The sequence below is a fragment of the Atta colombica genome, unplaced genomic scaffold (genome assembly GCF_001594045.1).
Source record: "Atta colombica isolate Treedump-2 unplaced genomic scaffold, Acol1.0 scaffold281, whole genome shotgun sequence".
Lineage (NCBI taxonomy): Eukaryota > Metazoa > Arthropoda > Insecta > Hymenoptera > Formicidae > Atta > Atta colombica.
In genome coordinates, this window is record NW_017259383.1 from 901,203 (window position 1) to 912,214 (window position 11,012).

At 35.5% G+C, this 11,012-nt stretch overlaps 1 protein-coding gene across 9 annotated transcripts in view; it reads right to left on the reverse strand.

Annotated features, from left to right (window-relative positions):
- LOC108689921 (ensconsin) overlaps positions 1-11,012 on the reverse strand; it is a 174,772-nt gene that overhangs the window by 3,489 nt on the left and 160,271 nt on the right. For 7 of the 9 annotated variants that reach the window (XM_018196895.1, XM_018196893.1, XM_018196894.1 and 4 more), the window contains 11 exons: positions 10,339-10,528; positions 9,591-9,937; positions 7,128-7,310; positions 5,525-5,683; positions 3,567-3,746; positions 2,736-3,049; positions 2,412-2,643; positions 2,170-2,291; positions 1,834-2,075; positions 1,618-1,741; positions 1,119-1,456 (listed from right to left, as the gene is read on the reverse strand). In XM_018196895.1, the coding sequence (XP_018052384.1) occupies positions 1,119-1,456; positions 1,618-1,741; positions 1,834-2,075; positions 2,170-2,291; positions 2,412-2,643; positions 2,736-3,049; positions 3,567-3,746; positions 5,525-5,683; positions 7,128-7,310; positions 9,591-9,937; positions 10,339-10,528 (2,431 nt within the window). Of the gene's footprint in view, positions 1-62; positions 213-1,118; positions 1,457-1,617; positions 1,742-1,833; positions 2,076-2,169; positions 2,292-2,411; positions 2,644-2,735; positions 3,050-3,566; positions 3,747-5,524; positions 5,684-7,127; positions 7,311-9,590; positions 9,938-10,338; positions 10,529-11,012 lie in introns of those variants that run through there. The other 2 variants (XM_018196897.1, XM_018196896.1) reach the window with 2 other exon arrangements.

Consider the following 11,012-nt stretch of genomic DNA (forward strand, 5'->3'; position numbering starts at 1 on the left):
ACTTCAATAGTTAACCGATATTACAAGACACATTATAAACAATACAATTTATTATATATACAATGCCTTTCATAATAAAGCTTTTAAGAATACATCTAACAATTTTACATTCAATCATAAATACAGTTCAAATAATTGCCATTTCAGAATCTGATAGAATCCCTCTTGCCGGTTCGGAATCTGATAGAACCCCTCTATGTATGTGTACAAATCTAAAATTCGAAATAATCAATCTGTTTATGGTGCGATAATAATTCATTGTGATTTATCACTACATAGAATTTTTATCACACCTATTTACAAATAAAAGCGTACAATATTTAATTTAATACATTTGGCGTGGCACGTATTCTTTATAGATTTAAATTACACAGTGTACTCAAGAAATCTTTATACGGAAATTTTCTTTTTAATAGATGCCATAGTAATATTTGATTTCTTAATTTTCTGTAACGCGATGGTTTTATTGTATATTATGTATAAGAATTTTATATATTTAATTCATTTTAACGTGCAATATTTAAAAGTTAATCCTTTTATTGTGGATTAGTCGGATGTGTGTATGATATTTATTTAACGTTTCTTTTTTCGATCGAGTAGCTATATTGTTGACTTTGTGATAATCAGTCGATTTAATTAAATAGTATATTGGCTAGTACCGTGCAATTATTTATGCCCTATACAAACGTAAGTGATATTGCACTTTACCTATCTATTTCATAGTTATTTTACAATTAACTATTAAATTAATTTCTAATTAATTAAATACAATAGAAGATTGTTCAAATTTTTTCTTATTATGCTTAAAAGATATTTTCGCTGTCGAAAAAAATTTCCTTGATATTACACTCTTGCTTTCAATATATTTATTTTTGGATGTATTTTTCAATCATATAATAAAATTGGATTTAAGCAGCGTATGTTGCATCTAAAATTGATCTTGAACGTCAAAAATTATATGCTTCAATGCCTAATTAAATGCGCGTTATCACAAAAAATAAGTTATTACTATGTATATTATTGTCCATCTAACGAGAAAAGACGCAGATGTTTTTAACTCTCGGTCGACGAAGGTATAACACGTTTACGATTCCGTGGTTTAGAATTGGTATACTTACACAGTGGCATTGTCCAGCGTAATCGATTGACTGTTGATACCATTTCCGTGATTCGTATGATGACCGTTCAATTCTCCTTCAACGTTATCCTGATTATTATCCAATATAATTTTATTTTCGTTAATGCCGTTGCTATGTGTCGTGCCGTTGTGCACTATATCAGGTGCAAGTACGCTGTTTTCTGTGTGATGCGCCCGTTGTTCGCCGCTTATAAATTGCTGAGTTGCTTCGGAAATTAAACTAGCTGTCATGACGTCGTCTCCTTTACCATCCGGCATCGGTTTATTCTCGTCGATAGGGCTGTCTTCTTTTAGCTTGTCACCATCACCACCTTCTCCCTATACATATTCATCGTAAAAGATTATTTAATTTTGTCAATTAATTTATTAATTTATATGTAAACTTCAGTCTGGATGAATTGCTTCAATATAATTAATTTGAATAATTTTTTAATTTAACAGAAGCATTAATATATTTATATAAATGTTTCTAATATTACCTTGGTAGACGTATTAGTTTGATTTTTGCCTCTAGTCCTAAGCATAATCGCCTCGACTCGTTTGCGTCTGGCATTGCGCTCCTCTTCTTCCTTCTTAAGCCTTTCAGCCATCTCGATTCGTTGTCTGTAATTCAAAAATATATTGGTATATATCTCATCGTATAATCTATTATTGGTTTTCCAAAAAAATAAAAAAGGAGAAGATTCTAAACCAACTTTTCTGCTTCTTCTCTCGCTTTGCGTTCTGCTTCTTCTTTTTCTTGTTTCTGGCGAGCTTCTTCTTCTCTTTTTCTTCTATCTTCTTCTTCACGACGTTTAGCTTCTTCGATTGCCAATTGCAATCGCTGTTCCTCGGCTTCTCGAGCTTCATTAGCTAAGCGTATAGTTTCTTCTTCCAGACGACGTTGCTCTTCTTCCTCCGCGCGCAATCTTTCAGCTTCTAGACGTGCTTCTTCCTCCTATAGAAATTGTTATACATAAGACGACAGATGTAAAAGCTAAATTGGTCTAATATTAAATTGATTTTGTAGATGTATATATGTATATATGTACCTGTCGCTGACGTTCCAATTCCGCTTCTCGTTCTGCTTGTTCTCGAGCTAATCTTCTACGTTCAGCCAAAGCAGCTTTTGCTTCCTCTTCGGTGGTGATTCTGATTTTCGCGATCATTGAAGCTGTAAAGTAAATCATTAATATAGCTAAATATTCACCATTAAATCAAGAATTTGTTACAAATCATTCGACATTGATAAAATTTTGATTAATACCTGACCATTTAAATTTTGATTTCATACCTGACATGTCAACTTGCTCATCCATTTCACCTTCAAGCTTAATTTCATTCGTCTCTGGTGATTTCTTTTCCTGTTTGTTATCTTCCTTTTTAGCGATTTTCGGTTCTTCCGCAATAGCACCTGATAGATTCTCTTGCATTAAATTAGTTTCGTCTTTGACTTGTTTGCTTGCCAACACAGATTCTGTCCCTATCTTTGTATCATTAATTATAGATTCGACAATATTCGCTTCCTGTTGAAAAAATGAAAATGAAAATTTGAATATATATATATATATATATATATATATCTTTTACTACGTAAAAATTATATATTGAAATTTACCTGTATCTTTTCGCTACCTTGATCCTTCTTTTCCTCATTTTTATCCTCCGATTTCACATTCTGCGTCTCTTTGTTCTCATCCTGTTTTATGATCTCCACGTTAGTTTCGCGAATGAGTGGTGCATGCTCAGCTCCGGGACTCTGCAGGGGTGTCGCTTTCGGAGTTATTCGTGGTGATGATTTGGCGTTCTTGATTAACTTCTCCGTCGGCTTTCTCACTTCCGCAACTTTGGGTATAGAAGGTTTCTTTGGAGTGCTATGGACCTTTGGCAGTGGTGGCTTTGAATCCTTCGTCAATTTCATGTCCACCAGATCTGCGATAATGAGAACGATCGAGATATTTTCTATTCTATCGCATGTGAGCTTCTCGGGTACATACATTTACAGTATTTACATGTGCAATTCTAACAATCGTGAACAAAAATAATATATACAAGAGATTGGAAATAGAAATTTAAAAGCAAAATTTCATTAAAAAATAATAAAATATAAATTTCGTAAAAAAAAAATATATATATAAATTTATACAAAAATATATTGTTCAAGAGAAGAAAAGATATACGAAGAAAAAAATTTCGGATAAAGCCGAGATGTCGTAATATATATATGTAGTATTTCAGGATATTTGGATTACAGGCAAAATAATTTTTATATTTATCTCCTTTTCGACCTAATTATTCCAACAGTAGTGTAGTAGTGCTCTATAATCTTCGTTAATCGAGGATTCAGTTTTGATTAATTGTTTTTCTTTTCTTTTTTTTCTAATCCCTTCGCTGATCCTCGGATGATGTAAAAGGGCTGTAGGAGGAGAAGTAAAATGGGCATGCTCACTGTGTTTCTCTGTGACCGAGACACCGGTACCGGCAATAGAAGCAGGCCGCGGTCGGCGCGACGCGGCCGTACGGGTACGCAGATTGACGTTACTGCTGCCCACGCTGCTGGCACTCTGTTGACTCATGGAGCTGTGCGGTCGGGACGGGCTGTTGGGTGTCACTTCGCCGCTGCGGATACCTACGCGTACCCACCCAAGGTAAGTAATTTGTTGATCTTTTCGATGGAAACGCGATCGCGCAGATCTTTCGATAGAGAAGCACGGCGGTGCAAATGAATTTCTCGTTTGTACTTTTCATACTTTGCATATTGAGTAACGCGCTTGTGACGTTGTTGTGACGAACGCGAGGTGTAGCAGGTGAACAAGAAACACAAGCACCGCCACCGACGTTCAAATGCAGTCCGTGAGTAAAAAAAAAAGAAGGAAAAGAATATAGTTGAAATAAAAGAATAAGCCAATACAAATAAGAAAAATTAAGCCAACAGAATAAAGAAAAATAAATTATAATCGCACAAAAAAGAGTGAACTGAAAATAAGAATAAAAAGTAAATTAATTAGGACTAAATTGCACACCAAATACGAATATATACATTTATAATATTAAGTGAATTGCAAGATAAGTTGTATAGCGATATAATAAAGTATAAAAACGTGCAGCTTACCGGGATGTTAGCTCATACCTTCACCCGTGGTACCGAAAAGCCGTTGAAGAGATCTTCCTCAGGAGCGTTTTGTTAATCAATTCGGAAATTAAAGAGCCGGCTGCATCAAATCGCGTTGACAATGCTTAATTAAATTCTCTTCCTTTACATTATTAATTTAGCTGTTTTTTAATTAATACAGATTATTGATACAACTGGCTCTTGATGTTAAAAGTGATAAAAGAGTCTGCCATCAAAATATAATATTAAAAAGTACAGATTTTCGAAAATCGATGGGTTAATTACCTCTGAGAAACTATAATAGATAGAAAAAAGTTAGAATAATTAATATTTCGCGATTTGAAATTAGAAGAAGAATATCTTTCCTTTTATATTCACGCCGTGAAATAAAGTTGGTCATCCCGATTGACTTACAAAGACTCCTTTTCACACTTATTCATACATGTGTGCACCCAACTCTGATTAAAGTTTTCTTATTAGACAGTGAGTGCATTCATGTGTTGTATTTTAATTCAACTTTGATTTATGAGATCGTTTCCCATTTTATTGAAAACCATATGCCAAGCTTACGAAGCTTGTCATTAAGCAATGATCAGTTTGACTATATACAGTGACAGAAATTAACTAGAAAATTAGTACAAAGCGGATGATTAATTATTTTGAGAAAAGCTACAATATTGATCGGAGAAAGTTATATCGCATAAAGAGGATATTGAATATTACAAGATAAATTGATAAAATTATAGTTTTTATATATAAAAAGAATGTGATCTATTGAACTATCTCTTAACTATAATTATACTGTATAATTATTAACTATAATTGCTCATCTATAATTATACGATTAAGGATAGATCTCTATTCTTTCTTGATACAAAGAATGGAAAAACTACCGATTTATTTCTTCAGAAATCGTGGGAGATATTTTTGCTATGTACAGAAGCTCGATTTGAATGAAGGATTCGAAGTAGTCGAGTTGAGTGCACAGTCACACTTACCTTGTTGCTGTTGGATCTGCTGGTATTCGCGAGCCTTTCGGCGTAATCTTTCCGCGCGGGTGGGTCTGGGCATAGGTGCCGCGCCCGGTAGCGTGCCCATGCTACGCGAGTTATCGGAGCGTTTTAGACTCTTGGCTCCTCCGGGCGCGGCCAAGTGCGACATGCTGCGACTCATGCTAGAAGCGCTCTGCAGAGGCTGGCTTTGCTGTTGTTCCGCCAACGTGCCGAGTTGTTGCTCGGTCGTGCGTTTCCTAGGCTGCGCCAGCTGATCCAGCCTGGACATGGAGTAAGTCCTACCTGGCGAACGTGTGAAGGCCTTGGCGCTGGAGCTGCGTGTCGTCGACGGTGGGCCGTCGCGCGGGGACGGTATCGTCGGCATGAGGTCGGTGCGTCTCCTGTTCACACGTAGGTAAATCGAGGTCGGGGTGCTGGGCGTGCCACCGTCGCTATCATCACCTGCAAAGAATCTCGCTTAGGGTGTCGCCCGTTACTGCGAAACGAGCGACGTCCATCGATTCGTGGGGATACGCGACGCGGCTTGCTCGATGGAGAAGCACACTCGAGTAAAGAGTTTCTCTGACGCCAACTCGGTCGCATTCAGATTCTCATCTCTCTTTTTTTTTGCTATTTCTTTGCGGTTGTGTTGCTTTGCTTTTCATGCTGTGGCGTGTAGGGATGATGCGGAGAAATACACTGAGAGAGATTTTATTTGGAATTTCATTTTTAGCTGTAAAGTACAATACATTCGCGTTTGCTTAAAATTTCAATATGATAAAGAATTAGTATATTTTCAATATAAATAATTGAAAAGAAAAGAGATTTTTATTAATAAAGAATATATATTAATAAGAATATATACTTTTTGAACAATTTATTTGATAAAAAATATTCTCTCAACGTACATAAATCATGTATTAAAGCACATGTAACTATTTAAATATCAAATAAGTATCAAATTTAATGTGCATATTTTATATACACATTAAAAGAAAATACATATATTACGATATTTTTTGTAAATAACATTCAAAAAAACATTCAAAGATAACATTCAATTAGAGTTAGTCAAACAATTTCTAAAAACACAGCAAGAAACCCATCTATGCAAGCAGTAAACTTTATGCTATTGATGATTATAAATTAACTAATTAACATCATTGAGTTAGATTTTCACCGCCGTACTTTGTTACAACGTGCAATAATATTACTCTATCTTTTATTACTAAACTACAATTTAAATTCGATTATATAGTAAATTATCGAATATATCTCAAATTATGTATATAATTGTTAATAAACTGATAGTTAAACGTTCAATTGCGAGATATATGCTTTAATGAAAAAAATGAAAAATTGATTGTGACTGATAATTGTCCTATTAGACCGTATTCGCGACGAATTCATTAACAAATAACACTGAGCTAAATATTAATTAACTTACTACGAACTAGCAAACTAAAAGTTCAACTTGCAAAATGCACGTTGCAACTAAATATTAATAGTGTCTAGTGGTTAGTTCGTGTCTGTAACGAGATTAATAGGAATCGCATACGGATAGGCAAACTAATTATTGCATGATATTGATTGCCACATGATTTCACTCACAAATCGTAAAATCCACCTGATAGCAATATAATGCAATCGGGAAGGAACTACAGAATGAGAGAAAGTGCGTGAAATATGTTCTTATACGGTGTTAAATGAACGTTACATGCGTTAATAGAGTATATGGTGAAGTAAATGAAAGACGTAATGGCGTAGAACACGAGAGAGAAAGGGAGAGAGTCCGACGAGAACAAGTGCTAAACAAAACGAGAGATAAAGGATCGACAATATTCATGACGAACAGAAACGGATCTCTCCCGGCTTTCTTGCAGGCTTCTGAGAGATCAGGACTCACCACTGGCAACCCGCTGAATCATGGGACGCCTAGTGTCGCTATCGGACTTATCATCGACGGCAAAGATGTCAGTTGTGGGGGGCAGAGAGAGGCTGGCTCTCTTATGCTTGGCAGGAGTTAAGGGGGGATCGGGGCTAGAATTCCAATTGAACACCTCGTACATGGACGAGGACATTCTCATATCTGCGAACAAACCATTCAACGCAACGCAAATATTAGGTTCGCGAAAAGTCTTCTAAATAGGGCCGGGATAATGAGAAAAATAAGTCGGGAAAGCATAGGTATCAGCGTGAGTTAGCTACAGTGCGAATCGCACACATGTTGCCTTCCCTTATTATTTTATTTTCCATACACCTCACTATGCAGAACCATCACCGGTAAGTATAAATCATAAAAGGGACAGAAGTGCAAAGAGAAAACGTAGCCCCAATAGTTAAAAATTATTTCCTGATATATTAAGAAATCTATGTATCTTCCGTTTCCTTCCAGTGGTTTCCAAAATGTTATTTCGTTAAAGAAAAAAAAAAGAGATGTTTGGACAGAGAGGGAAGAATGTGTGGATGAAGATGTGACGTTTACAGGGTGAATACTATCCGAGCAATCTGTGTGTGCAGTGTAATAGTAAAAATAAATGATATCGCGTAAAAAGCAAAACTTGCGATTTATATCGCAGGACTCAAAACGTTCTCAAGACTCGCTCGTGTAACCAATCTCAAGCTGAAAATACGTGAATTCGGCTGTCGTTTAAAGGAATATTGCCATAAAAGTGTATATAAAATAGAGAGTGTAAACCTGAAAGTAAAGAACCAAATATAAAAACTTATGGGCAAAATCGCAAATTATACAGATTCTATATAATAGTGCTGGACAATCGTTCTTTCATGCTTCGCAGTGTCGTCGTTGCAATTTCATACAATTTATAACACGAAAATAATGATATTTTTTTATTTGATCGATTATTTAAGAATTCAAAAAACGCAATTCAATTTTACAGAGAAATAATTTAATCGTTTTAGCTATTCATTAATTTCCATAATCATAATAATTCACGTATTTTATTAAACACAAATTATTTTTATTACTATTTGTATTCTACGTTATAATAATAGATACAACAACTTTACGCAGATTGAATTTTACAGCAAATACTCCAAGTAAAATTTTGTTTATCTTTTGCGATGGAATCTTTTCTTATCTTATAAATAGTAGTATCGATTATTACTAAGAAAAATATATCGTTATCAAAGGTATCGGAATCAAACGTGAAGTATAAGCCACGAGAAGACGCGAGCAGCTTTCTTTGTAACGTTTATTCGATTAGCTTTGAAAATCGACATAACATAGAAATATTTTAGAAGCGATGACGTGATTAAATGACACATTCCTCATGAATTTGCGATAGAAAGAACGATTATAGGCTTATACGATAAACATCAATCATCAATATATATATATATATATATATGTCTCGGACGTTCGAGCAAATAGGGGTGGAGCAAGCAATGGAAACGGGACGTGAATTCACCGATATGATTTATTCCTTCAAAACATCAGATTTATCTCGCTTCAAATAACAACTTTCGAAACATCATCACGAAAGACTTACAAAATATCGTCGTATATTTAATTGCAAGATGACTGAACTGTCGTTAATCAGATGCTTAATTTCGATTTTTCTCGTTATGCGATAGCATGTACTAAGTATCCCGATCCGTATTTATACTCACATTGAAGTAAATCCGCTTCCGAGTCGCTCATCATGCGTGTTCGCATCAACGATCGTTGTTGATTCGACGCCCGACTGAATTTACAGTAAATACTAATTTGCATTCTACCAGTGCACGGTGCAGAATAAATACCACGCGTGTATTATTTATCCGTCGTATGCGAGGAACGGAAAAGCCTTTAACGCTTTCAGCTGCTGCTGAGCTACTTCATATTACATATTTATATTTTATGATTGAAATATTTCTTATACATCACATTTCAATCTTCTCTCTGTGATAAATCACAGAATATTATTTACGAACAGTTGTCCGCATTTTAATACAGAAAATTATGTTGAGTTTTAGAAACATATGAGAGATTTATTTAACCAAAACTGAAATTGATCAATATTCGTGACGTAGATCAGAGAATAAAATTATCGTGCAAACATTGGTTGAATCAAATTGCATTTTGTATATATATTGATATTATAGAAGAGAAACTATTCAGAAATATTCCAAATTCTTCGGAGTCTACCGGAGAATTCTCGATTGAGAATAGTTTATACAAAACAGAAACGATCAAATATGTATGTAGAAAGTTTAACATCGCGTGCTGAAAGGGTTAATCGAATTTCCATGTGCGATGTGCAACTAACGTGTGCTCGCATCGCCTACTTGCCAATTGATATTTAGTGAACTTTGATGAATTGACGTAATTCGATCGATCGATATTTGAAGAAACATATTGACTGACCTTCACCCGGTTTCCGGTCGAGTCCACCAGCGGAAGTAGCTCGTTTTTTGCTGCCATCTAGCTCCCTCTCGGAGGATCTCCTAGTGAGAGGCTGCGCAGCAGAAAACATCATGACATTGGTGGTAGAGGTGGCCCTGCGGGTACCCCAGAAGGTAGAGCCGCCGGTATCAGCGGGTTCCAGCATCCGCGGTGTGGAGCTGCCAAACGCAAAAACGATATGCGACCTCTCATTTCTCTTCTTTGCCTCGATGCGTGCCTCCCTCTCCTGATTTTTACGGAGGATAGCCTCCCGTCTCTCTCGCTCTGCCTCGCATATCAGCCGTTTTCTCTCTTCGACTTGATTTCGTCTGTAAATAAAAGCAACGAAATATAAATGAATCTAATTTTAGACATAAAATCTATTTTCTGTGGCTGAGCTAGTATATACTACACATTTTTGAAACTTAAAGTGAGATAGATATATTTGATGTTTGGTGAAAGCGAGAAAGAGAATTCTAGTGCAGTCTAGTGTAAGAAATAGACTTATAATTTTATTGTAGATGAAACTTTTTACAGATAAGAGACTAGATAGATCATTTCCTATTTTACAGAAATATTAATTCCTTTCAACAAAATATCAAGATACACATAATTTAAGTGGAAAAGGCTATACAAATTCTTTAAATTCTTTATCTAAAATTAATGAAATTAATTTATCAATTGGATCAATTGTAAAGTCTCTTAATTGCGGCATTTTAAATCGACAAACCTATCGTTATCACGCGATCTGAGTTCATCGATGCGTCTTCGTCGTTCTTCCTCACGCTGTTCGCGGAAGCGTTGCGCGGCGAGAGCCTGCTGCCTGAGCTCCTCCAATTTCCGCTGCCGCTCCTCGTTCTGCCTCTCGCGGACGAGCTTCGCCCTGTCCAACTCCTTCGAGCTTCCCGTCGACTCCCGTCCTGCGAATCACGCGAAACAAAAATATTCAGTATCCGCTTACTAATTCCAAAAACTAACTGCAAATGTTTAGTTTGTGCTGACTGCTTTCCACAAACAAGTGAATTCGATTAGCGATCAACGCATCTTTTTTTTAGAATGTTATACGAAGAAGTTTTTAATCGCAGTTTCACTCAATTATATTTAGTAATATAAATTTAGTAATATAAATTTCAAGTTAAGCGGGTTATAAGTTTAAATACATTGAGACAATTTACAATCGAAATTGTAAAAGATTATTATGTTACAAATAAAAGGGAAATGAAAATTAATATTCTTAGAATTTGAAACAATTCCCAAAGTAAATGTAATATAAACATACCGTAAATCAATATCAAATCCATATCCAAATAATTAATTATTAAAAATAATGTATATAACAAGACAGGTGTGTGTGTGTGTGTGTGTGTGTGTGTGTGTGTGTGTGTGTGTGTGTGTGTGTGTGTG